The sequence below is a fragment of the Entelurus aequoreus genome, linkage group LG22 (assembly GCF_033978785.1).
Source record: "Entelurus aequoreus isolate RoL-2023_Sb linkage group LG22, RoL_Eaeq_v1.1, whole genome shotgun sequence".
In the NCBI taxonomy this organism is placed as follows: domain Eukaryota; kingdom Metazoa; phylum Chordata; class Actinopteri; order Syngnathiformes; family Syngnathidae; genus Entelurus; species Entelurus aequoreus.
In genome coordinates, this window is record NC_084752.1 from 20,386,247 (window position 1) to 20,414,232 (window position 27,986).

Genomic DNA, 27,986 nt, shown 5'->3' on the forward strand with positions numbered 1-27,986 from the left:
AAACCAACCAATAGGAATGAGCCTCATCCTTTCGTCATAGCCAATCGTCTGACGACGAGCCCTTCTCCAAACATGTCGCCCATGAAGCTGTGTGTTCCTGGTGAGTGTCTTACATATGTTGGCGTTTAATGTTAGAATTTGATGCATAATCCTCCTTAAATAGTATACAAATTGTATTTTAAGAAGTTACGACTTTCGTGGATCTCCAAAACCGACACTGTAGATGTACGCCACGATAACTTGCTACCACCACGCGTGAGCTAGTTTTGCTTTTACGTAGTTTAAGAATTCTGCCAAACAACAATTGACGTTTATTGAGCGTGGTTACGATATTTACACGGAATACAACTTAGTCATTTTGTATTACCACTCCGGGTGTAAAGTGTTGACTTAATTTTAACAAGGGGTTTCCTCAGCAGCAGCAGCCCTGCCCATCGCTCCAGGCAGGATAACAACATTCCTTTCTCAATATTGTGGACTCTATTTGCAAATCATTGCAAGTACTGTACATACAAATATGCGTTACTAATACACTACTACATTGCTTCTCAAACGTTTTTCAACCAAGTACCACCTCCAGAAAAAACGTGGCTCTCCAAGTACCATTATAATGGCCAACGTTAAGATACAGTAGCGTTGTAGGCCCAAGTATTCATTTAAAACAAGGCAGAAGTATGTTTAATACTTTTGGCCACTGCAACATTGCACACGGTTTGAACAGTAACACTGTGTATAGGAAAATAAAACACTGCACTTTAATCAAGTAATTCTTTGGTGTACCACTAGATCAGTGCTTCTTAACCTGGGTACGTACGATCGAACCCTAGGGGTTCGGTGAGTCGGCCTCGGGGGTTCGGCGGAGGTCAAGACACACCCGACTCATCGTATAAATAAAACCTCTCCCTATCGGCGTATTATGGATAGCCCCAAGTAAGGCTGGGCGATATGGCCTTTTATTAATATCTCAATATTTTTAGGCCATGTCACGATACACAATATATATCTCAATATTTTGTCTTAGCCTTAATTTAACACTTGATGCATATAATCACAGCAGTATGATGATTCTGGTTCATACTGCATTAATATATGCTCATTTTGAACTTTCATGCAGAGAGGGAAATCACAACTAAGTCAATTGACCAAAACTGTATTTATTAAACAGTTATTAAGCAGTGGCACAAACATTCATGTCATTTCAAAACAGAAAGTGCAGGATTGTCAGAGACATTTTAAAACAAGCTATTAGTGCACTTTTGTGCAAGATGTCACTAAGATGACATATCAAAACAACACTAAATTAAAGTGCACTTTTTGTACAGAACGCCACTACAATAGTTTTAAAACAAATAAAGTGCACTTTTGTGCATGATGTCACACAAGATATTTCAAAAACTTTAAACTAAAAATTAACTGCATAATAGGAAATCAAATTGGGTATGTCCCTCGCTATGTGGTAGGTTCCTGCGAACGTTATCTCCTTCTGTTGTTGATTATTTTTTTCATACGGTGTTGATCTGGAAATGGAAGACGCCAGGCTTAATTGGGTCAGTGCTGGTTTCTTTGGCATTTTGTTGGGTGTGGCACCGGCCGGAGATGTTGACATGCAGAGTTTCAAGCGCTCCTTATTCTCTAGCGGATGACTTTTCAAATGATGCTACAAATTATTAGTGCTGCTACTTTTTGTAGCAACGCTTTTGCCACATACTTGACGTATCACGGTTGTCTGTTCAACATCTTCCCGCTTGAAGCCAAACCACCGCCAGACGATGGACCCTGTGCTGTTTTTGAGCATTCAGTGGAGCACATGTGAGCAACATCAGACGTGCACACTATGGCCACACCAGCAGCACAAATGTCCCAAACCTGACTAAATAACAAGTTAAATGTTTTATTATTATAATGAAATGACAGCAGTCATTTCCATGAGATTATTTTCTAATATAAGTGTGTTGGCCCACTTACAATGACAATAACAAAAAATATAGTTTTTCATGAGCTGTGTACTAGTAATGTATGTCTGGGTGGGGTTCCTGCTTTGGAAATAATTTGTACCCCTCTCAGATATCGCATTTAGTTCCCACTAAAACATTCACATGTTGCACAATAAGATGTAAGCATGAGACCATGTGTACATTCCTGTAACTTTTCTGTTTGTAAAATATATATTTATTAATATTTCTATAATATAATAACATAATTTAATGACTAATATTTCTAAATTAAGATTCTTAATAAATGACACTAGAATAAGCACACATTTGAATGGTAAAACTTAGTGTAATGACCTGGAATTACACATTATGTGCGGTGTTGAAGTTAACCGACTTTTTGTGTGGCTGTAAACGCATCACTGGTAATGTGCAAGTGAGAAAGAGATAGCGGCTGCTGTTGATATGACAGATGACAAAGTTGTTTTTGGTCTGGTTTGTACGGAAGAAAAATGACCAGTTTTGCTCGATAGAAATTGTTTACCAATTTTTTGGTCATGTGTTTATGGCCGACAATAAAGAGTTTTGCTCCATAAAGTGATCGATGGAATTCATGTCCTCATTAAAGCGTCTCAACAGACGTTACAATAATTGAACAGTGATGACGAAAACTGGTTTCTGTGTCGTGGCCGCGTGTCGTCAGTTACATTGAAAATTGTTACCTGAACTGGTCTCTCAAAGGCAACAGCAGAAGTCACACTGATTTGCAGGTGTGTAATTTGTTGTGAGTTCATGCCCTGTGTTGGTTTTGTTCTTTGAACAAGGTGATGTTCATGCATGGTTCATTTTGTGCACCAGTAAAAAAAACATATAACTTTGTCTTGAATTTGAAAATGTTTTATTTTTGATTTTTCACTAAAGAGTGGTTTGGTGAATGCGCAAATGAAACTAGTGGGGTTCGGTACCTCCAACAAGGTTAAGAACCACTGCACTAGATGAAGCCGGTACGCGTACCACAGTTTGAGAATCACAGCACTACTAGATTGTTGTCGTATTTCAGATTACTACGAAATACTTGTATGTTTTTACCAGTTGCCTTGATACAACAAAGTCACTTCAACACCATCTAGTAAGAAACCTTAGTCTTTGTGTGGTAGTAGTTTTCCACCTCTTCATTGGCTGCTGACACGTCGAGGCTGCTCTAGACTTCATGTAGAATTTAGCACCATACTTGTCCAATTGCAAATCTGTTTTCCCTTCCTTCTGACACATACTTTATATTTAACACAGTTACTCTCTGTCCAGAGACGTAACTGATAAATGTAATTTATTTCAATTTCTTCCTGTCTTTCCTTCTCTTGTTTGAGTTCAGGTGACAAACTGTGCAGTGTAGAAGACTGCACTCCTGGCACAGGTGTGTACCTGCGGCATGGCTACATCTACTCCTCGCTCGCAGGCTATGTGCTCAAGAAGAACGAGGGCGAGGAGGTGAGTGATGTGTGGAGGTGGAGAAAGCTGCAGAGGCATTCACACGTGTGGGAGTGTTTCATGCCATTGCGGAAAGTGGAGCTTGGGATGGAACAAGCATCACTGTTGGAGTGGCAGGTCTTCATCCTCTTAAACAGAAATACAGTGGTACCTCAACTTAGGAGTGTTTAAGATAAGCGCTGTCTCTCAGCTAATTGGTATTCTTCAAGTTGCAAGCAAAAATTGGAGTTACAATTATCCGCGCCATATTTGGCGTAGCAAGGGCCATTGTGAACCCCGTAACATCCGCCCAAAACATCTGGTCTTACTTGCTAGTATTAGCTTTTAGCCATTGTTCCTCAATGGTAGGAAGAAAGAGAGTGTGAAGGACAGTGCTGAGAAGAAGAAGCGGATGATATTTATTGAGTCAAAGAAAGATATCATCAAAAAAATGAACAACTTAGTGAAGCAATTTAGGCGTGATACTTGTCTGCACAATACTGAAGCGGAATGAGTCTAATGCCAGCCAAGAATGTTAAAATATTATCTAAACGGTGGACATTTATCTATGAAAATGTGGAAAAGCTGCTGATGGTGTGTATCACGGTGAATCAGTTTGAAGGAGATACCGTAGAAGTCCACTCTCCAAGCTCTCTGCTGTACATCAGTGGTGTTTAAAATGTTTTCGTTGTTGGCCACATCAGAGTTATGACTGCCATCACGGTGACGTTTGTAACAGTGAATAATGTATGAATACCGGTATATATGTAGAAGGATTTACTTCATGATATCGTTACACAATTGCCTATGCATTTGGTTATCACATATATTTTTACATACACTAAAACTGTAGATTTTGCGGTAAAACAGGCAGCTTAGTCGTCAGAATTTTACAGTAAAATGTATACGTTTTTGTAGCATATTACTGTAAATGGACAAGAAATAGCCCCGCTGTTTTTTATGGTAAATTTCCGGCGACTGAGCTGCCGGTATTTTACCGTAAAATCTGTTGTCGTTTTTACAGTGTACAATTTGATAGATAACTTGCTTTGAAATCATAAGTCAAGCGGATATTCAGGTATTTATTTTCATTTTAACAAAAAATGTTTGGAATGTTTGATAATATAATATTTGTTTTCTAATTTCTTTATTCATATTTTGCAATATTAGCATTTGACAGATATGCAACTGCATAAAGTACATGTATTTATTTCTTTTAATCAAAATTGAGATAGATAAATAGAAAAGTACTTTATTGACTCATATTATTTCTCGGCTTTTGCAAGCCATATAAAATGATGGCCCCCCCCGGGCCTTGAGTTTCACATCTGGGGTCTACATTTTTATTACATTACTTCATAAAACCATTATAGTTGTTGGTACATTCCATTGTGATGTTTTTCATACAATACTTCTTATTTATCCATCCATCCATTTTCTACCGCTTGTCCCTCTCGGGGTGGCTAGAGTTAGTTATTCCTTATAAAAGGCATGTAACATGTTAAAATTGTGATGTTTGGGTGGCCTGAATCAAATTGATTTCAGTTCATTTCAGTGGGATAAGTGGGACAAGTGATTTAAAAGCTGCGTCACAGAACCAATTGAGCTCATAAGTTTGCGTGCTGCTGTAAATGGTATCATCAATCAATGGATTGCAGACCGAGTCCAAACCCAGGCGCTGTTCTATACAGTCCTAGACATATAGTCCAGAAATTATTGAAGTATTTTAAGATTTAACAGGACGCTTCTATTTTGACTGGTGCATCTATTATAGCCTTTACGGTACTGATTGATTGGATCATGAAGTCCACTGACCAATTGCATACGAGTTAAGCCATCCCAGGTGGTGCTACTCAGCCAATCAAATTGGTGCATTTCAGGTGCTGAAAATACAGAAAGTGCAAAGCGAAGTGAGTGACACGGAAGAGAAAGAGTGAGCGTGGCCAATATGGTTAAAAGGAAAAACAGACATCATGAAAAAAAATATACAGATGCTGTCTTAAGAAGAGAAAAATGGACAAAGCCTTGAAGGGAAACGGCGTGGCTCAGTTGAAAGAGCGGCTGTGCCAGCAACGTGAAGGTTTCAGGTTTGATTCCTGCTTCCGCCTTCCTAGTCACTGCTGTTGTGTGACACTCTACCTACCTACTCCCAGTGCCACCCACACTGGTTTGAATGTAGCTTAAAGATGTAGATAATGGCTTCCACTATGTACAGCGTTTTGAGTCACCAAAAAGCGCTATATAAATGTAATTCACGTCACACTTTAAAAAGAAATTGCCTATCATTCACAATTCTTATGTAAGAAAATAACACTTTTTTTATGCATTCTAACTTGTAAATAAATGGAGCCTACAGAAGTCACTCTATTCTGCCTATAAAGTGCTTAAAACAATCCAAACACCTTCATTAAGGGTAATGCTGTAAATCTACGTAATGTAGTAACAGGGACATTCATAATATTTTGTAGTATTTTGCTCATTTTAAACATATGGTGGCGCATTAATTTCATAAACGCATCACATCGTTCGCTTTTTCCCCGCCAGTACATCACTGATTGTTACTCACTGCAGACTTCATGACAGATAATAAAAGATCACTTACCGTACAATGTCTGCTGTCATTAGGATGCTGACTGATTCTTTGCAAAGAAAAAAGGGGGGTGAAACCAAGCGCAGACCAAGCAACTCTTTGTGACTTTCTCGCCATTTCCAGGTCTCAATTGGATGCCAAAATTGACCTACTCAACCTGTCGAATTAAGAATAAACCTAACGAGGAAGCAGTTCACCAGGTACACCCTGGACAAGTCGCCACTTCATCACAGGGCCCGATGATGTCAACATAGCCTCATAAGCTAGTTAGCTCTCTGTGACAAGGTCCTGCTAAAATAGTTCTTATAATAACAGTATCTTGGTTCATTTTCAAGTCATGAAATGTAAATGGAGTATTGTTGGCACTTTTTGGATGCTTTTATGGGCGGAACGAAGTACCTCCCCATGGCTCCATTGTTGGCTGACTTTTATTTACGAGTTGGGATGTATTAAAAAAATATATTCGTCATGTCTCTTATAATGATCGTGAACGATAGGCAAATTTCCCAAAAAGAGTGCAGTTCCCTTTTAAAGCCAGAGGAGACAGACTTCTCTAAGTGTATGACACGTCGGGCCTTTAAAATAAAAACATTGCACAGTACATCCTGTCCGACTGCACTGAACAAAATAAGGGTCTCAGAAAAGTAACTTGCACCATTTTTATCTCATATGAAGTGGTAAAGTGTCAGTTGAATACGACTGACTTAAACGGTTTGTTTTTTATATTTTCTTCCAGCTACCAGTCATTTCCGTCGTGAGAGAAACAGAAACCCAACTACTGCCTGATGTCGGAGCAATAGTCACTTGTAAGGTAATAATCACCCGCTGTTTTTAAAAATACTCAAAGTTTTTGCGGTAGTACTTAAATAAGCAGCAGAGGCAATGCATCTATTATAGAGACAATATTTCAGCATTAGGCCAGCAAAGACACTTTGTCAAATATTGTATTGCTTTAATCAGCATTAGCTAACCAAAATGTGTGTATGCACCACTCATAGTAAGAGTATTGCTGGGTTGCAATCACGTGACCTAGAAGCACATCCAGGCACTTCTGGGTTTCAGGCGATGGTCGAGAGCCCTATTAGGCTACTGTTTTATTTACCTGCATCAGTGCAGATTTTGGCGTATTTTGAAAGGTTTAGATGCAAAGGTATAAGCGATCATGAAAAAAATATTTAAAATGGGATGGAGTGGATTTATACACTCTTAAGAAAAAAAAAATATATACTGTACATAAAAAAAGAAAGATCATAACCATTTATCACCAAGAGGTTACTGCTACCTCACTTCACTTGACAAAATATTTAGAGAAGAAGAGATTGTGTTTACATCTGGAGGGGTCCACAAATTAAGCATTAATCAGTGAAAAGACAATGTCGGACTTATTCGTGCATCAGTAAGTAACGTATTTGATTGACATAACGAGTGCTGTGCTGCTGTGATCGAGATGCTAAGACAATGGATACGTTTGTTTGCAGTTGATTTCCTGCTACAAATATTAGTCTGTCATCTACAATTCATGTCTGCAGTTGTTTTTATAGAAACATGACGAAGTTCATAATTTTTCTAATTATTTAGCTATAGATGTATCATGTCCCTGTTGTTCAAGCAGTGTTTGCTATGGTATCAAGATTCAGTATATGCGGTTGAGCCTACGACATATGTATTCAGTTAAATTAATGCTATTAAGGATATTTTCTTGATGCTAACAAATATCACCAAAGACGCTATAATGTGGTCATCCGTGTCGAATAAAGTACAACAACTAGGCTTTCAGTTTCTGTTACGAAAATGGACAATGAAAATACGGTGGATTGGACCACAATCACAATATTTATTACTAGGAATTAACATGAGGTTAGTTTATTTGCACAAGCAGGTCTGCGTAGTTATATTTAGGCATAGCAATCACAAAAGAACACAAACTAATGCGATCTCTTGTCCTTTTGTTACATTTAGTTCTGCTCTCAAACACTGCTAATATAGTAGAGAATAAACTCGATTGCATCACAGAAAGTTTCTCAAACAAATCAAATGTTCAAACAAACGTTTTACAAAGTGATCACTGCAGACACAAGGATGGTCCGATTGTATTCCACAAAATAACCAAAGTGATATTTTTAAGAGCCATTTCCTTCGACGCACTTTCTTTTTTTCCTGGCTTTATTACCTTTATGAACCACTTCTTTCGGGATTCTATGAAAGCTCTTTCCTATCTCTATTTGAACGACTGGAACACCCAAGAACAGAACAGCAATACGACATTTGTTTTGATGCTACGCTCAAGATGCTTAACCATCATGTGAAATAAGCCGTGAAGAAGAAAAACGGATGTGACGTCATATGCAACCTGGCAATTCAAAGCTATCAAAAAATTATCAAATAGATATAAAACAAATACTGCTTCTTTTGTTCAACTGGGATATATTTTCAATAACTGTATATATGAGAAAATGGAAAATGAAGGAAATCAGTCAGTTTATACGCTTCAGTCCTTTCATTTCTAAAAGATTAGCTCTTGCCAAATACAGTGGTACCTCGCTTTTTGTACACACCACATTTAATGTGTTTCAGCCTTTAATGAAAATTCTGTCCCGGTTTTTGTATACTGTCTTGGTTGTCATGCGGCCGACCATTGCGCATAACAAAATAGTCTGTTGGCCAGTCTATCATTTTCACAGAATCAAGTACACAACAAAGAACTTCAAACGTTGGTGACTCTGTGTCTGTACTTTTTTTTATTGAGTACAACTGCAAAAATAAGCCACCATTTTGCCAAATAGAGTTGCAAGTGCTAGCATTTTGATAAAGGAGGTGAGAAACACTATTGAATTCAAGAAATAACTTGTAGAAAAAAACAAATGTGGCCTCAGTGTAGCTTTTCCCACCTGTTAGCTCCAACAAGGGTCTTCAATAAATGTCAATTCTCATTTATCCATTCTGTTGATAAGTATTTTACATTATTTTCTGCATGTAAAACTATATTTACTCTCTATAAAATGTGTTTTGTGTTCATATTTTTGAGGTTTGGATTAATGGGATTTATGTAATTTTTTTATGGGTAAAAAATGTAATGTATTTTTGTGCATGTCGGTCTTTGTCTGAATTTTTTGGAATGGATGACAACAAAAACTAAATGTATTAGTCGATGGATTTACATATTGAAACGTGATTTGTAAAATCCAGAGTTACGTCACCTTGTTGTTTGATGGTACAGGTAACCAGCATAAACCCCAGGTTTGCTAAGGTTCACATCCTTTATGTTGGCTCCACCCCGCTGAAGGATCGCTTCAGAGGAACTATCAGGTACATCTTACCTCGTTATTCCAGGGTTTCCGCGGGTCATTGAAAAGCAATAAAAGTCATTGAAGGCTTTAAATTTCATTAAAAAGGATAAATTCGATGTCTACAAAATTTAATGACGTAAAATCACAAATGCTATGAGCTAATTAAAGGCAGGCAGCAGTTAACGGAACTACAGAAAAATGATTTAATTGAATTAAATTCTCAGATTAAACAGTTCAGTGAGAAAATTCGAATTCGCTAAAGAGTAACAGTTAATGTAAACCTTTCAACTGATTATCATTATCAAATGCTTACAATTTTTTTCATAATGGCAGTTGTATGGTTTACATTACATATAATAACTATCTTCAGTTGGATCTGAGCAATAAATCTGTTTTAAGTGGCCTTAAAAAGCATTACCGTATTTTTCGTAGTATAGGGCACACTGGATTATAAAGTGCATTAAAATGGTTATTATGATTTTTCCCCCCACATTTAAAACACTTCCTTGTGGTCTACATAACATAATGGTGGTTTTTAGCGTTTCCTACTGACAGATATAAGCTACATTGATTTAGAAATGGCAACCGCGAAGGATGAATGCAGCACAACAAGAGGATAGAGAAAAAGAAGGAGCTTATTGACTACATCAGGGGTGCCCACGCTTTTTCCGCAGGCGAGTTACTTTTCAAATGACCTTTCTTTCATGAAGACAAAAATACAAGTTGGTGTATTACCTGATTTTGATGACTTGCTTTGATTGGAATCAGACAGCAAAAAAAGTCTTCCTTTCTGTACAATACCACATAAACGCGTTGGTTTTTGCCATCTTCAATATTGTTTTTACCGGTATACACTTTACAAGAAACACATAGATGGTAAATCCCTAGCTTGCTAGCTTGTGTGTGCTGGCTTTCTGAGACTCTTATTTTGTTACGAGGGCAGGATAGAGCAGCACTTTTATTGTGAAGACAGGAACTGTGCGGTCGGTCTCTAAGCTTTTGACGCCAGCTACGGCGCAAGAGTCTGTTGAAATAAAAAGTGATGAACTTGACATAGTGATGATCGCTAATTTTAGGTCTATTTTTTTTTATGCCTGGTTGGCGATCGAATGACACCCGCCGCAATCGACTGGTAGCTCACGATCGACGTAATGGGCACCCCTGGACTAAATTGACGGGCTACAACGGCGGCTCTGCACAAAGCACTTTGGGTAAAGCTTTACCATATATGGATAATCCGCAGGCGTCATCCTGCAGTCCACACATCTGTGTGACTGCCATCTATTGGTCACACTCATTATACCTAGACCAGGGGATGTCAAATGTACGGCCTGCGGGCCTGAACAGGTTTTATCCGGCCCGCGGGATGAGTTTGCTAAGTATAAAAATGAGCCGAAATGTTTGAATGAAAGAAACCGCTGTTCTAAATGTGTCCACTAGATGTAGACAATAGCGATTCTTTGTATCTTTGTAGATGATGCTACATATGTACAAAATAAACCACATGATGGTAGTGCACCAGTCGAGGAAAATGAGCAAACTACATAAATAACGTCCTGTAATCTGATTTTGATAATTTTTTCATCTTGATAGATTGAAAATGAACACCAATGAGTTGAGTTATTCAGAAAATGACAAATAAAGAAAGAATACTATTAACCGCAACATGTAAGTGTAAAAAAACCCAACAACATTATGGTTTGTACATTTTCAGAATGTGCTTTTTCTATTTTTTAACAAAACAATCTGAAGTTGTCTTTATTTTTAAGTTATCGCGCCGTGATTTTTTTTCCAGAGCGGCCCACTTGGGAGTAGATTTTTCTCCATGTGGCCCCCGATCTAAAATGAGTTTGACACCCCTGGCCTAGACGAAATAAAATTTTCGAGATGGGTAAACACGAGCAGAATTACAATTGCACTGTCATTTTTTGGTGAAAATAAAAGGATTGTAATTGTGCCTTATAGTCCGAAACATACGGCAAATTAGATTTGCTGATTCCCACAGAAACCCTGCATTTACTGTGTAATAATATAATAATACAACTCATTATTGTGTGAATCTGTAGGAAAGAAGATGTGCGAGCGACCGAGAAAGACAAGGTTTGCTTTGCTACTTTGTGTTATACAATATCATGTAAAATGTCATTTTATTTAAGATATGTGTCTGTCTCAACCTGACAGGTGGAGACGTACAAAAGTTTCAGACCTGGAGACATTGTCCTGGCCAAAGTGGTATCCTTTGTTGTCTTGTGTGTGCTCTAATGCAGTGGTGTGCCGTCAGGGCCAGCAAGGCCTTCTCTGCTGGCCTAACATAAATCATGATCATAAATTAATACAAGTTCATTTGATTTGTTATTTACTTTTCATAAATATAGAAAAGTATTCATCATATTCTCTTCATGTCATATTAGGCTCCAGTGTTGCTTTTTTTAAGTTAGAGTAGCTAGTTGCCAGCGCTGTTTGAATTCTGAACCAACATTAGCGGCGGCTGTGTAGTTTAACGAACGGAGGACATTCAGTTAACAGACAGTTGCGATAGCCGATCAGATCACAAGTTGTTGACAGTAGCCTTACGTTGAGCGTGACTGTGATTGGACACTCACTTGTCACTTCAAAATAACCAATCACAAGTTGTGATTTACGAAAGCAGAAAGTGGCACCGGAGCCATACCCGGCCAGCGGAGAAATCAGCGGTACTCACTTTTTTAACCAACAAAGAATTAGAGCAAAACGTTGATTAGGTGGCAGATATATATTTGCAAGGGCTTTTCCAAGAATGATATTTAAAGAGAAACTAAATCTTGTGAAACAAGGTTGGCCGTCCCCGGAAACAAGTCAAGCTGTCCTGGCAGTGAAATGGTTTTCCTGCCACTTCCACTCGAATCAACCAACTACGAGCGGTACCAACGGCTTATACGGCATCAAATAGCCGTTACAAATTGTGAGTTTAAATATATTTTTTCACATTCAATATTTTTTTTTTTTACAATTATTTTTGTTTTGAAAGTACCACGTCCGATACGGGTGTATTGATTTTTAAATGTGCCCAAAAATAGCCCGTTTTGTACACTGGTGACAAATTGAGGTGATTCAATACGCAGTAGTGCGCAAGTGTGTTTCTGTATAGTATTTTTCAAGCCGTGGTCATGTGGCAACATAAATTATGGTATTCATTGAAGTAGGACTAAGTAGGACATCACTGAAGGCCTAGGTGGGAAACGCACGGCTCGCCACTGCTCTAATATGTTTGTGAAATCATACATTTTTAGTGACTACTAAATATAGTGCTGATGTATTGTTGATGAACTTTGTGAGATGCTGTACCGTTGTGTGTGTTGTCCTTTACCCGGGCCGTGACAGATCTCACTGGGTGACGTGCAGTCCAACTACCTGCTGACCACAGCTGAGAACGAGCTGGGAGTAGTGGTGGCCCACAGTGAAGCAGGTAGACTTTTACATGCTTTTTCAAAACTCATTTCAAACACACTCAAGTAAGATTAGTGACTTTTCGACAACAGTTTCAAAGCCAACTCTTTTGTCAAGTCGGATTATATAGTTTAAGCAACATTTGTAACTGTGCAGTCAGTGGTTTAGAACTGATTCATACTAATACCTCCCCATTGAAGTAGGTCATGAGTGACTACATTATAGAAACACCTTAGAGCAGTTTTACATGCATGGTAATGCATACCAATATGTGGTTCATTTGATCTTATTGGCCCTGTGTTCCAATCATTACACTAGCGCTTGAAGTAAGTGTCCAGCCAAAATGGTCCCATTTATTGTGCAAAAGTGTGAATCAAAGAGATTCTATCCAGATGGGCATTCTTTGGTGGCAAGTTGGATGGATTCGGTTTTGGGTGGAGGTATGATAGACGGTGGCAACATACAACACCTGAACAGCGTGCAGTCAAGAGTATTGTTAGTGGTAAAAACTGTCTTACCTCCTGTTACCAGTACTGCTATATTGGGACCCCAAGCAAAATAAAGTAGACCATCCATCCATCCGTTTTCTACCGCTTGTCCCTTTCGGGGTCGTGGGGGGTGCCAGAGCCTATCCGAGCTGCATTCGGGCGGAAGGCGGGGTACACCCTGGTGGTTCTCAAACTTTTTTCACCAAGTACCACCTCAGAAAACGTAATAGCCAACATTAAAATACAATAGTAGAATCCATTTCATTAAAACAAGGCAGTGGTTTTATTTAACAAGTATATTACAACATTTTGGCCGCTGTAACATTGCACAGTTTGAACAGTAATATTCAAGTGATTTTTTTGGCGTACCACTAGATAGGCTCCGCGTACAACAGTTTGAGAGTCACTGAACTAGACACAAACAAAGCATAAATGGCTCCTCCAGCAGTTTAAGTCACTTGATTTAAAAAAAACAACCCAAAATGAGTCTGTTTCTATCTTGTCCTTATAAAATCATTTTTTACTCTACAAACTGTTTTAAGTTACATCATTTTGGGGGGGTCTCCAAATGTCACCATTGTCTAATTGGCCTTATTTATTTAATTTTTTAAGATAAAACTAGTTAACTCTTTTATTTAAAGACACATCTTCGTTATCAGCATCAATATTTAATGTTGTTGTTGTTACATGATAGTCAATATGTATTTAAATGTATAATCACCTTATCACACAATTGCCTATGTTTTTAATTGCTATTTTCACGTAAAATATGGTAGATAACTTTCTTTTAGCTCATAAGTCTAGCAGATATTTAAGTTTCCGTATTTTAACAGAAAAACGTTTGAAGTACCGTATTTTCCGCACTATAAGGCGCACCGGATTATAAAGCGCACCTTCAATGAATGGCCTATTTTATAACTTTGTTCATATATAAGGCGCATAGAATAGACGCTACAGTAGAGGCTGGGGTTACGTTATGCATCCATTAGATGGAGCTGCGTCAACAAAACAAATAGTGATTGTACTGACACTTCTACTTGCTGCTCTCGGTTCAACAACCCACTGTTCGAGTTTGTCCTCCAACTGTAGCCATCTCGCTTTGTTCCCTCGGAAACTCTGTTTAGTCTTTTTTACTTGGCGCAGGTCATCACGTTGCGTCCTCCATTTCCGCACCATTGATTCGTTAATGTTAAATTCTCTCGCTGCTGCTCTATTCCCGTGTTCTACTGCGTGACTGATCGCCACTCTGCGTCGTAAGCGTGTGCATTTTTGGGTCTTTACATAAAGTTCAGGTCTCGCAACTACGGGACTTCATTTTCCCCCGTAGAAGAAGCGCTTCTTCAACGGTAAGCAGCCGCCGACTTCATTTTACCGTATATACCATATATATATATATCATACCGTTGCGAGACCTGTTGTGGCTCAATATTGGTCCATATATAAGGTGCACCGAATTATAAGGCGCACTGTCAGCTTTTGAGGAAATTGGAGGTTTTTAGGTGCGCCTTATAGTGCGGAAAATAAGGTATATGATAAGACTAATGCAATGGATGCCGAGTAGATGCGGCTAACAATGTGAGTCCAGCCCAAGGGGAGGTCATCAGTGGGATCCTATTGCATGTAGATGTCATGAACTGATGCATAGAGGAGTGGTCTACCCCTGGTCCCCACTTGGAACAGCTTGCCGCGGAAACTGATCCGTGGCCACCTGATCTGGCACCCAGGTTGCTCTTATTTTTAATTTTCGTCTTTTTTTGTTTGCTGCACATCATAATTGGCTTACATCTATACTTCAGACACCTGTGGTTTGCGAAGTGTTAACTTACTAGACAACCAAAGAGTCTCCAAGCTGTCTTTTTAGCATTATGCTAGTCATGACTCCCGCTAGTTAAAGGCTGGGCCGCCCTAGTGGAACCGTGCCGCATACGACAGTACATGTGGAGTTATGTACTCAACAAAAAAAGGTGAAATAATTGAAAACATGTTTTATATTCTAGTTTTTTCAAAAAAGCCACCCTTTGCGCTGCACACTCTTGGCATTCTCTCGATGAGCTTCAAGAGGTAGTCACCTGAAATGGTTTTCACTGCACATGTGTGCTTGAAGCTCATCGAGAGAATGCCAAGTGTGCAAAGCAGTAATCAGAGCAAAGGGTGGCTATTTTTTGTTAAGTACATAACTCCACATGTGTTCATTCAGTTTTGATGCCTTCAGTGACAATCTACAATGTAAATAGTCATGAAAATAAAGAAAACCGAATGTGTGTCCAAACTTTTGGCCTGTACTGTACATACCACACCATTCAGGGCTGACAAGTAGCACCACATCTATTTGGGGCCGCCACAAATAAATTAATGTAAGGCAATTGCTAAATTGTACTAAGCAACCTAAATAAGTTTTATCACTTTCAGGTCCATTTCCAGTACCATCTTGATGGCAGTTTATACTGTTTGCACTTCAAAGGCATATTTTTCCAAGTTCAAAAAGGTGTATTCTCAGTAGTGGTATTGTAAGAAGTGTTTCCCTCTACACCAGGTGCACAGATGATTCCCATCAGCTGGTGCGAGATGCAGTGTCCTCTGACACATGCAAAAGAGTTCCGCAAAGTGGCGCGGGTCCAGCCGGAGTATCTGCAGGCCTAAAAGCTCTTATGGACGTCTTTCCCCTCCACAAGGAACACACAGCTTCCCTTCTCCTCATCCCTGGGTGACCAAGGAGGTTTCCTCTTTAAGATGAGACTGAATGACGAGTGTTCAGACACTGATACAACCTTACAACCAAACACGTTGGTCAAGAGCTTGTTTCCAGCTTATCAATTATGTTGCAGTCTAGTGTTGAATACTACATTTTTTATTTTTGTACCCCACCAATCAGGTAGATTGCACCAAAAAAACCATACTCTTATCTTGCGGTCTGGACTGCAACATAAAACCTTTTTAGGGGCGTCTCAGATTGTACTTTGGAATTTCTGGTGCTCCTTTTTCCCCCACAACATCCATTGATTCTATTTTTTAGGTGAAGTCACAAAAATTTGGCATAAAAAATAAAAGTAAATATTTTTCAGCACATTATGAGCCTATGACAAATGAGCAGAATTGTTTTAAGAATAAAATGAAGAACACTTGTAACTTTGCTGCAGATGTCTGCAAGAGTGAAATAAAATGGAAAAAGTTTTAAGTTCTTTGGCCCTTTTTTGTGTATTTAGCAAATGGTCAGCGTCCATAATTGTCTGTCAAACAAAGAGCTTATGAATTGTACAGTGTGTATATTTACAAGCAAGGTTTATTCAATCAATCTATTTTCTACCGCTTGTCCTTTGACATAAAATACTGCAAAGTTAAAACAATATTGAGAAGACCTACACAGCAGCGCTCAGTCATCAAAGTGGACTGACCGACGTGTGCTAATGTCAATATAGAATTTTTTATTGAACGGTGCACTAAACCCAAGTCCTGCACCTCTGCTGTTATGGTCCATTCTGCGCGAGTGGGCACGCTCAAACTCTTGCACCAGTCCTTGCTGTAAATGCTCCTGCGTGTCCTTACACAGTGCCATATTTGTTTTGGCTGTGCTGGTAGTGGCAGGAGGGGGCTTCTTGAAGCCTCCCATCAACCTGAGGAACTTCTGCTGCTGTTGGGAGCTTTCAAACTGGGCGGTGCCCCACTGACCAAACCCCTGTGGAAAGAAGATTTGGGATTAGAACGTTCTGCAATTACTGTATTTTCCAGACTAAAGAGCGCACCGGCATATAAACTGCACCCACTTAATTTAAAAAAAGAAAAATATATTTGCATGTATTAGCAGGCTCCGGACTATAAGCAGCATATATATGCGTTGTGAAATGAGTTATTTACTCAGAAAAAAATTGTACCGTATTTTTCGGACTATAAATCGCAGTTTTTTTTCATAGTTTGGTTGGGGGCGCGACTTATACTCAGGAGTGACTTATGTGTGAAATTAACACATTACCGTAAAATATCAAATATTATTTAGCTCATTCACGTAAGAGACAAGACGTATAAGATTTCATGGGATTTAGCGATTAGGAGTGACAGATTGTTTGGTAAACGTATTGCATGTTCTATATGTTATAGTTATTCGAATGACTCTTACCATATGTTTCGTTAACATACCAGGCACGTTCTCAGTTGGTTATTTATGCGTCATATAACGTACACTTATTCAGCCTGTTGTTCACTATTCTTTATTTATTTTAAATTGCCTTTCAAATGTCTATTCTTGGTGTTGGGTTTTATCAAATAAATTTCCCCCAAAAATGCGACTTACATAAAGACGAAACGGCACTTCTACTTACGGTTGTAAACTCTAAACAGAAAGGCCCTGCAGTTAGTAAACTCATCCAAAAGATGGCACAATAGCACACACAAACACGTTTTCAGTGTCTTTTCTTTGGAAAAAAAATTAAAAATAGCTTTATTTCCGTCAGTGAAGAAAAATCCATAAATTAGCTGCACCGTTTTATAAGCTGCAGGTTTCAAAGCAAAGGAAAAGAGTAGTAGTCTGGAATTTATGGTAAATGGGTTGTGATAATCAAACCAAAAGTTAAGAAAAATATGTCTTACCGATGGCTGGTCCACTGGTTCAGGCTGTGAGGCCTTGTCAATCTCCATCTGTAAAGCCTGTCGTCTTTCCTGTGACAAAGCACACAGCCATTACACCTGGCTGGCTATCAATAATCATGAGCCCACAGAATCATCCTGGTAGTAAACACCATCCAACCACGTTTATCCCATTGGGTTGAGTTTCTTCTTGCTCTGATGTGGGATCTGAGCCGAGGATGTCGTTGTGGCTTTGAGACACTCGTGATTTTGGGCTATATAAGTAAACATTGATTGATTATATTTACAAACTACTTAAAGTATGTTTCCATGCACTAAATTAATCTAACTTGTCAAATAAGTCGTTTTTTCCTATTTTCATACGCATACGTGTAGTCCCAGTTAACGTACTGCATCTCTAATTCAAATGTTGGCATACGCTGTGTTAGGGGGCGATTGTGGTCATTTCAGCTTGTTTAGCTATGTGGGATTGTGGGTAGAAGAAGAGAATGCTACTTGCTAAAAATAAGATAGTAGCTGTCACCAGCAGAATCTCTGGGATCTAACAAAGAACTATAACTATTCTGTGTTGTCGGCAGTGTTGGGTTAGTTACTGAAAACCAGTTACTAGTTACAGTTACTAGTTACTTTATTTAAAAAGTAACTCAGTTACTTACACCAAAAAGTAATGCGTTACTGTGAAAAGTAACTATTTAGTTACTTTTATTTTCTTATTTTTTTAAGGCTCTCATTAATGGCCTTTTAGCCTTCATTTCAGTACTGTTATTGCACTGGAGAATAATACAATGTGTTGATCATCTTGACATGCATTTGCATCACTGAACTCTGCTAAGCAATGTGGTCTACATACAACACACAAAGACAAAGATATGTTTCAAAGGGCCAATTTATTTTGGGCCAGAACAAATTGACAAAACTATTTTAAATAGCTGCAACATAACATACATAAGTAACCAACAGCATAATAACATGTCACAACATAGCTGTAAACCTGGCTTCACCCAAAGAAGGCACACATGACATGATTATATGTCATGTCACTATGTACAGCACACACACTGCTATACACATGCCTAACCAGGCGTTTTTTTCTCTCAAGGAATTGTGAAATAAAATCATGTCTTCAGTAAAGCCCAGAACACTCTACGCATTTCCCAAGTTTTAGTTTAGAGAAAAGGAAAGATTGGCCTGGCCCACTAGGATCCCTCTTTATGTTTGTGAACTTTATAGTCTATACATTTAGAGTGATGTGATAATCAAACACTCTAGAAGTCTAGAATGAAAGAGTATACCTTCAGTGCTGAATGATGAGCAGAGGCAGAGTTTGGAGTGTCTTCTTTAGCTCGCTTTCCATGTTTATGTGCTCACTGTCCACTGTGTCCAGGAACTTGGAAAATGTTTTCGTGCCATTTGCCGTTTGACGCCCGCTATCATGCTAATTAGCTGCCTGAAAGCGGGTGACTCCACTGTAGAAATAGCCTGCATGTCTTCTAGCACGTACGCTGCAATGGTTCTATCAATGTTGTCCTGGCTAGCAGTCCCTCCGTTAAAATCCTTAGGTGAATGTGGAGGTGAAGTGTGTCTCTCTTTACTAGCTTTGTCGAAGCATGTTGCTTTTGTAGGTGTTTCAGCAGATTTGAATTGCTGTTTTGGGCAGTAGATGGGATCTTTGATCCAAGACACAACTTACATTTAACTAAAATGTTATTTTCTTTGTGCTCGACAAAAAAAAAGGAGTGAGAATATCTCCATGTTAAGAAACTCGGCTTCGGCTCCGCCATGATGTCTTGTTAGTAAACACAGACACGACCCCCCCCCCCCCACACACACACACACACACACAGCGCGCCTCTTCTCTTCCTTGTGACACAGGAAGAATCAGAAGGACAACACCGCAACTCTCCAATAAAACACACTCAGATCTTCTCAGTTTCTAGCCGATACTATATAAAAAATAACGTAAAATAACGCAGTAACGCATCATGTAGTAACGGTAACTGAGTTACTGAATATATAAAATGACGCGTTAGACTACTAGTTACCGCCGTTACAGTTACGGTAGTCCCAACACTTGTTGTCGGTAATGTTTTAATGTGTTTACATGACATTTGCTTTAGTTCTTATAGTTACTCTGGTCATCGGAGACACATAAAAAGATTGCCATTGTTGAAGTGCAGTGGTTTTCAAACTATTATCACCAAGTACCACCTCAGAAAAAACTCGGCTCTCCAAATACCATCACAATGACCAACATTCAAATACAGTCGCGTAGTAGGCCTAAGTATTAATTAAAACCGAGGCAGAGGTTTTATTTAAGAAGTATATAAGTATATTTATTATTTTGGCCACTAACATTACACACAGTTTGAACAGTAACACTGAATGAATATAGGAAAATAAAAATAAAACACTGTACATGATTTAAGTGATTCTTTGGCGTACCCCTAGTTGGAGCCCACATACCACAGTCTGAGAGTCACTGTTGGAGTGGTTTGCCCTGACTATTTACATACAAACAGCTCAGTGAATTATTTTTAATTGCTGGTTTACGTGTCAATGACGTCTAAATTGTAATTCTTACATCACTAAATAAAATAATATCAACAACATTGCTTGTGGATGTTTTTAATAAATGAGATTGGGTTGTTTATTGTTGTGTACTTGTCCCTAACAAAACACATACCCATTGTATTTTACTCTGTACAGCTTTCACTGAGTAATCAAACGTTTTAGTGTTAAAAGTCCAGCTGCTATATTTTAAATTTGTATACTTATTGGTGTAAAGGGTGTTGAAATATTGCTGTTAGTGTGGACATGGCCTAAGGTGAAATACTGCATACATTTAGTTTTACTGCCAATATAGTCATGTGCAAAAGTATTGGGATACCATTTGGACTAGAATGTTCAGGAATTCTGTTGTGACCATAGAATTTGAATTTGAAGACCAATCTTGTTATGCCATCATGCACATGATTGTTCTGAAGATGATTTATTTCATGGTAAATTTAAAGATTTTTTTCCCACAGGTCTACGATACACTGGCAGTTACTCCAAAGCCATTTTTTAAAGGGCATAAAAACATTTTGGGTCCATATTTTCTTTGACTTTCTTTGCCCAAATCTTTCAAACAACTTCAGCCATAAACAAACACACCAAACCTGTAAAGGCCTTTTGATCAAAGTATGTCACATTTGTCAATTAGTATACATTTGCACAACATGAGTTAGTTGACTAATTTAAACCTGTGACATGATCTAAACAGAAGGCCTTTAAAAGGGTCAAATTTTAAGAGAACATTGCATGTTTGATATTTTAGTTGTTAACTGAATTTTATTGACAAATAGCAACAAAAGTAAAAAACAACAACTCATGAATCCAACATTTTTTACACCCTTCAAAATAATTAGTCCTGTTTTGCTTTAGAGGTAATTAAATGTAATGTATTATGTGTGTATTAAAGTATTAGGCACATGTACTACTAAACCAGTGGTGATCTAGGATGTTTTCACACTAATGTATTGTACATTTAAAGTATTATTTTATTGTGGCGAATGTCATGTGAGAATTCTGAGGATTTTTGTTGAATATCATTCAGTTTATATTCTTATTTATTAAATGTACAGGCTCCACTCACCTGATTGATGGTGACCTCATCTACGTTTCCAGTCCTGGCTGACAAGAAGACCACATCCACTTGAGGAGCATCCTGAAACTTGAAGCCCAAAAAGTTTAACCAACAAAGAAGACAGAAAGGTAAGAATGTAGAAGACAGAACAATTAAATGCAGATGACAGAAAGGTAAGAATGTAGAAGACAGAAAAGTAGAGTGTAGAAGACAGAAAGGTAGAATGTAGAAGACAGAAAAGTAAGAATGTCGAAGACAGAAAAGTAGAATGTAGAAGACAGAAAAGTAGAACGTAGAAGACAGAAAAGTAGAATGTAGAAGACAGAAAGGTAGAATGTAGAAGACAGAAAGGTAGAATGTGGAAGACAGAAAGGTAGAATGTAGAAGACAGAAAGGTAGAATGTGGAAGACAGAAAGGTAGAATGTAGAAGACAGAAAAGTAGAATGTAGAAGACAGAAAAGTAGAATGTCGAAGACAGAAAACTCACCAGCTGGTCTTCCACCTCTTCTTTAATTGCCTTTGTTTTCTGACCAGAGCTCATCCTTTTGTTCTTCTTTATGCTTTTCTTGCTTAGTTTCGTGTACACACCTTCTTCACACACTTTTTGATTTTTCTTCTTTTTTTTTGCAGATTGTGTCTCTTCTTCTGTGCTGACCCCAGAATATTTTCTTTTACCTTTTTCTGCTTTTGTCTTTGGAGTTGTCTTAGCTTGCTTGTTCTTTGCCGGTTTTTCATTATCACCTTCTACTTTGCCTGCTTTCTTCTTTTTCTTCTTATTCTGCTTCAGCTCCTCCACCTCCTGAGTGTCTGATGCTAATGCACACTCCGCTAACTGGACTTGTTTCTTCTTTTCGTTTGTCGTTATTTCCTTCTTTGCTTTGTCTTTTTTCCTCTTTGTCCTGTGTTTCATTTGGTCTTCTGCAATCACACCTGCCATCATATTTTTCTCTTTCTTGGACACCTTTTCTTCTTCCTCCTCCATCTTTACATGTTCATGTTTCATGTGTGTCCCCTTGTCCTTTACCTTGTTTTTGTTCTTCTTCTCACTCTTTGGCTCTTCTTGTTGGAGCCACTCTTTCTTTTTAATATCTTCTTTTTCATCGGAAATTTCAAAGCCGTTTGTTTGAATATGTTTATTTTTGTCTTTTTTTACTTTTTTAGGCACCTTCTCTACTTTTTCCTCCATCTTTACATATTCATGTTTCATTTGTGTCCCCTTATCCTTTACCTTGTTGTTCTTTTTCTTCTTCTCACTCTTTGGCTCTTCTTGTTGGAGCCACTCTTCCTTTTTAATATCTTCTTTTTCATCGGACATTTCAAAGCCGTTTGTTTGAATACGTTTATTTTTGTCTTTTTTGACTTTTTTAGGCACCTTCTCTACTTCTTCCTCCATCTTTACATGTTCATTTTTCATTTGTGTCGCCCAATCCTTTACCTTGTTGCTCTTCTTCTCACTCTTTGGATCTTCATGTTGGAACCACTCTTTCTTTTTAATATCTTTTGTGTCATCGGAAATGTCAGAACTGTCTGTTTGAATACGTTTATTTTTGTCTTTCTTTGCCAAGCCATCTTCCTCTACTAAAACTTTTTTATGTTTAGTTTTATTCTTCAACTTTTTCTCTGGACTTGTTTTCTCCTTTTTGACTGGTCCTGGTGTAGTTCCCATTTGTTTGTCAGCCGTCTCATTCTTTTTAATCTTCTGTTTGTGCCTTTTTTCATTATTTCCATCCAAAACATCAGAACCATTTTCCGGATTCCAAGAGTCAGTGACAGATTTCTTATTTTTCTTCTTCTCTTGCAAGTCGCCCACTCCATCCAAACACTCCTCTGCTTCCATTGTCCAGTTCTCTTTTTTTACTTTCTTCTTTTTCTTGTAGTCAGCAGTGGCATTTTTGATTTTACAAGGCGACGTTTGTTCTTTTTTGTGTTTCTTATTCTTCTGAAGATTCTCACCGGCCTCGTCCTCAACCTTCATTTTCTCCTCGTCGTTTGATGTGCTTACAGAAGAACTCCTTGGGTTTTTCTGAGCAAATAAATATAGCAATATTTTATACATTACATTTGTTTTCCTAATTTGACTGCAGTGGTTGTGTGCATGCAACAAACCTCACAATGCTGCTTAGGTAGAGATTCTTGATCAATGTCTTTTTGCAGAGCAAATCTCTTCACCTATGTGGGGAACAAAACCAAACTTAAAGACCTGCCACCAAATATAATTAACATTTAACTTTTCAAAAGGCCCAAAAACTCTTATGAATCTTGTCTGGCGAGTCGCAACAACAGGCATGTGATTTGAACTTAATGAAAAAGACTAAAAATAAGCTGGGGGTCCAGGGGCCAGAGGTCCCCAGCAAGGTCCAGCGAGGTGCCTTGGTGGGGGTGACAAGGGGGGCAATGAAAATTAAATTTAGCATTTAGACAGGCTACACTGTAGCAAAAGTCATCACATGTCTGCCAAAATCATGTGTGTTCTTAAATAGGTATTCCACATCTTCCATGTCGATTGCAGTTTTGATTTGGGCTTACATGGTAAACAACTCAAATTAATGTGTTGGGCATTGTTTTATCCAGACGCATACATTTGTCCAAATGTGGCCAAGTAGACGCATTATGGATTTCCTGGACGTCGTCTACATCGCTAATCGCTTGTCAGCCAGAGAGGATCGGCGTTAGTGATCGGCATTAAAAGGCAATAATCTACGATTATTCTTTTCACAAAAATCGATCAGTGGCTGATCAAACGGCACATACCTAGTTCATGCTTTTGGGCATGAGCTTTCACGTTTTGGAAGCTTCTAAATGCTGTGTTTTACAGTATTTTGTGTCAGTTGATACTGTGTGACGTCACAATGTGATAGACGTACATTTTCGGGCATTTCTCATGTCTTTCAGCCAACCTCCTCCCCGTCAGCTTCAGGCTGTGAGATGGTTGTGACCGTTTCCTGCAGCCTCTGGTGTTATTCCATCTAGTTTCAACCCCCTACCGCATGCTTTGATGTCTATAAATTAAGTACTTCTGTTTTTATTTTTCCACGGGACTGTTTTGTTGAGGTGGACGACTACGAAATCGATTAGCCACTAAACTCTGACGGGATAAGACGACGCCATTGCGACATTCGTACACGCACAATAACACAGATGTGTGACATAATTACTAGTAAAAGCAGCCTTTTCTTATGCAGCTCTGTACCGATACAAGAGTAGGCAGGTGTACGTAATGTTGTGATCGGTGAATCTATATACTGTTATTGAAGATTAATCTCGACCGTGTCTGAAAAAAAGTTTCTAAATGTTTGTTTTGTTTATTGAAATAGATTATTTACCAAAAAAAAAAAATGGTATCAGTGACGGCATGCACGAATGTAGCTGCTATAAAATCAGTTGACAAGAAGTGACGTGGTCCTTGCGCATACGTAGGGCAATCGCGTCTTCTGGTACGGATCGTGTTGTGACAGGCAGCTAAACCTCCGCTATGGTGGCCAATACCAGACAATCAGTACACTGAGCGAGAGCGTGGGGATGGCTTAAAAACATCTTTTTAATAATCGGTTAATAAAAGTTGTAGATTTTCTTTAAATCTTAGTAAAAAAGACTCACGATTCTGACGTGAATTAATTTTTTTCTCTACCCGTACCGACTATATTTTTAAACAGTAGTATTCTTGTACTGATTAAGTGTCTGGATGAAAATGCAAAAAAAATATTTAGATTAGGGCTGGGCGATACATCAAGTTTGTAAGATGTATCGATATATTTTTAAACAAGATATGAATGAAGAAATAACGTAATATCTATATAATTTATTTCACGTTAAAATTACCATCCCCATCCATCCATCCATTTGCTACCGCTTATTCCCTTCGGGGTCGCGGGGGGCGCTGGAGCCTATTTCAGCTACAATTGGGCGGAAGGCGGGGTACACCCTGGACAAGTCGCCACCTCATCGCAGGGCAAACACAGATAGACAGACAACATTCACACTCACATTCACACACAATTTAGTGTTGCCAATCAACCTATCCCCAGGTGCATGTCTTGTAAAAATGACCAAACATCGCTTATTTGTTGTGTTCCTTGTTCTACCCCGCTAGTCACTCCCTCTCATGGGCTACTAAACAACCTCCCCTTCCTTCTTCCAAGACATGCTTGGTTGGTTGTTTACTATGATGAGTCACAATTGGTTAGGGACAGGCCAATCAGAGGCGAGATAGGGCGGGTCATGGAACCAGGAAGGGAAATCACAACAGACATCCCAAATGACAACGAGAAAGTCATAGAAGAGAAGAAGGAATTTTCAAGCGGGCGATTTATATATTTAAAAAAACTAGTGGAAGCTGGCAGAGGGATTCTCTTCCTTACATTTTTCTTTTAGCGTTGTAGACCACGTCCAGGAAACCCACAATGCATCTACTTGGACACATTTGGACAAATGTATGCCTCTGGATAAAACATTCATTTGAGTTGTTTACCATATAAGCCTAAATCAAAACTGTTTCCATTTGCATATTTCGCACGAGAAATGCTGCCAAAAATGTATGCCGAAGTGAGGAAGATCATAGATACATAATTCTATTTATGTTATGTAATTCTGTGCTACTTAAACAGTTTCTTTTCTGTGCTGTTAATACCCATCTTGACTAACTGGGTTAATAAAAGTGTCACTGACTGTTTACAGTACAGTTGTCATTCACTTCACAGGAAAATACATTGAGATATATATCGGATATCGAGTTTAAGTAAAAATATATCGAGACAAACTTTTTTGTCCACATCGCCCAGCCCTAATGAAAATATTTTTTGTTTTAATGAATATTTATTATTGTCACAGTCTTGCGTCTTTTCTGGCTAAAAGCTACCAATTAAACTGTTGCATTTGGCTATGAACTCTAAATATGTCCAAGGTATGACTGCAAATGCGTTTTATTGAACCCTGCGATGAGGTGGCTACTTGTCCAGGGTGTACCCTACCTACTGCCCGAATGCAGCTGAGATAGGCTCCAGCACCCCCCCGCGACCCCAGAAAGGACAAGCGGTAGAAAATGGATGGATGGATGGAACCTTACATAATTTACCCACTATGGACTGGACTCTCACATTATTAACTAGATCCACTCGACATCCATTGCACCGGTCGCCCCACATCTGCGGTCCCCTCCAAGGTTTCTCATTGTAGCCCATTGGGTTGAGTTTTTCCTTGCCCTGATGTGGGATCTGAGCCGAAGATGTCGTTGTGGCTTGTGCAGCCCTTTGAGACACTCGTGATTTAGGGCTATATAAATAAACTTTGATTGATTGATTGATTTACCTGATCAATAGTGATCTTCCTGGATGCTGGTGCAGTACTTTCACGTACAAATATCACGTCCTCGTCGGAATCCGTCTGAAATGAATACAAACTGCCATGAAGTTCACTGGCTGCTCTCTCCCCTCCCTAGATGAACTGTACAGTGCCAGGTGCCTCAAAAAGGCCCAAAACATCATAAGGGACCCATCTCACCCTGGACATCAACTTTTTGAACTGCTGCCCTCAGGCAGAAGATACAGGACAATAAAATGCCGGACAAACAGACTTAAGAACACTTTTTACCCGATAGCAATAGTGTCGCTGAACACAAGACGACAATAATGAGCTGTGTGCTTGGTATTTTTATGTATTTTTATCTATGTTCTTATGTGTTATGAATTTGCACTAAATTAGTTTTGCTTGCAATTTCGTTGTACAATGTACAATGACAAAGATATATTCTATTCTATTCAATATAGCTGTTTTTATTCTCTCTATACTTGATGTCAATAGGCTGTAGTTGTTTTAAGAGCCTCTTGTTTGTTCAGCATATCAACTTAGCATAAGCTGAATAAAAATAATAGTGAGTATACCAATCATTAACAATCAATTAGCAACGTCAATGAGGCGACTTCATCATTTTGTCACAGACAATAAGGGACAAGAGGTAGAAAATAGATGGAAGACATGCACCTGGGGATAGGTTGACTGGCAACACTACATTGGCCCTAGTGTGTGAATGTTGTCTGTCTATCTGTGTTGGCCCTGTGATGAGGTGGCGACTTGTCCAAGGTGTACACTGCCTTCCGCCCGAATGCAGCTGAGATAGGCTAGCAACCCCCGCGACCCCGAAAGGGACAAGCGGTAGGAAATGGATGGATGGATGTTCTCTTACTACACCTTGTTATTACATGGCTGGCTGTTCGGCTTTGAATTAATGTTTAGTCGCATTGTGAACATGTTTTCGTTGTACACCATTTTAAAAAAACCTCTTGTTATCGTTGTTAGAAGAAGGGGTTTATTGATTTGAACCATGCTAGCTAGCTCTTAGCATGGTGAAGCTAAGCAGCAGAACCCGCCAAAAGGTAATTGTTGTCTTTACAAACACACGACGACACACATGTAATAACATTGCGTACAAAGTATTATAATGTAAACACGACAGTTCTTTTTCACTTACTTTGAAAACTTTGTTTAATTCACGTGGAGAAAGGTCGACCTTCGCAACCAGGAAGTAGATTGTTCAGCTTCCGGTTAGCAACGAGATGAGCGTGCAGAGCAACGACGTTCAGTTTTATCCAAATGTTTTT

General features: G+C 38.7%; 2 protein-coding genes across 2 annotated transcripts; one reads left to right on the top strand and one right to left on the bottom strand.

Annotated features, from left to right (window-relative positions):
• On the top strand, positions 1-16,364 carry exosc1 (exosome component 1). The gene is made up of 8 exons (XM_062033031.1): positions 1-100; positions 3,304-3,419; positions 6,725-6,799; positions 9,206-9,294; positions 11,342-11,375; positions 11,457-11,507; positions 12,636-12,720; positions 15,723-16,364. Exons 1-8 carry the CDS (start codon positions 73-75, stop codon positions 15,827-15,829), a joined length of 585 nt encoding a protein of 194 aa, XP_061889015.1. The 5' UTR covers positions 1-72; the 3' UTR covers positions 15,830-16,364.
• Positions 16,022-27,965, bottom strand: knop1 (lysine-rich nucleolar protein 1). Its single transcript, XM_062033030.1, has 7 exons — positions 27,857-27,965; positions 26,698-26,772; positions 23,500-23,562; positions 21,881-23,416; positions 21,402-21,479; positions 17,771-17,839; positions 16,022-16,862 (listed from the first exon to the last, which is right to left on the bottom strand). Exons 4-7 carry the CDS (start codon positions 23,366-23,368, stop codon positions 16,560-16,562), a joined length of 1,938 nt encoding a protein of 645 aa, XP_061889014.1. The 5' UTR covers positions 23,369-23,416; positions 23,500-23,562; positions 26,698-26,772; positions 27,857-27,965; the 3' UTR covers positions 16,022-16,559.
• Between the last annotated feature and the right edge of the window lie 21 nt (positions 27,966-27,986).

What these genes read in the sequence shown, in the direction of transcription:
- exosc1 (XM_062033031.1), top strand. Translation starts at nt 73, where the DNA reads ATGTCGCCCATGAAGCTGTGTGTTCCTG. An exon ending in AGAAGAACGAGGGCGAGGAG is followed by an intron (nt 3,420 to 6,724) that starts GTGAGTGATGTG and finishes ATTTTCTTCCAG; the next exon opens with CTACCAGTCATTTCCGTCGT. An exon ending in ACATTGTCCTGGCCAAAGTG is followed by an intron (nt 11,508 to 12,635) that starts GTATCCTTTGTT and finishes GGGCCGTGACAG; the next exon opens with ATCTCACTGGGTGACGTGCA.
- knop1 (XM_062033030.1), bottom strand. Translation starts at nt 23,368, where the DNA reads ATGAAGGTTGAGGACGAGGCCGGTGAGAATCTTCAGAAGAATAAGAAA. An exon ending in AAGAGGTGGAAGACCAGCTG is followed by an intron (nt 21,480 to 21,880) that starts GTGAGTTTTCTG and finishes TTGGGCTTCAAG; the next exon opens with TTTCAGGATGCTCCTCAAGT. An exon ending in ATGAGGTCACCATCAATCAG is followed by an intron (nt 17,840 to 21,401) that starts GTGAGTGGAGCC and finishes GCTTTGTCACAG; the next exon opens with GAAAGACGACAGGCTTTACA.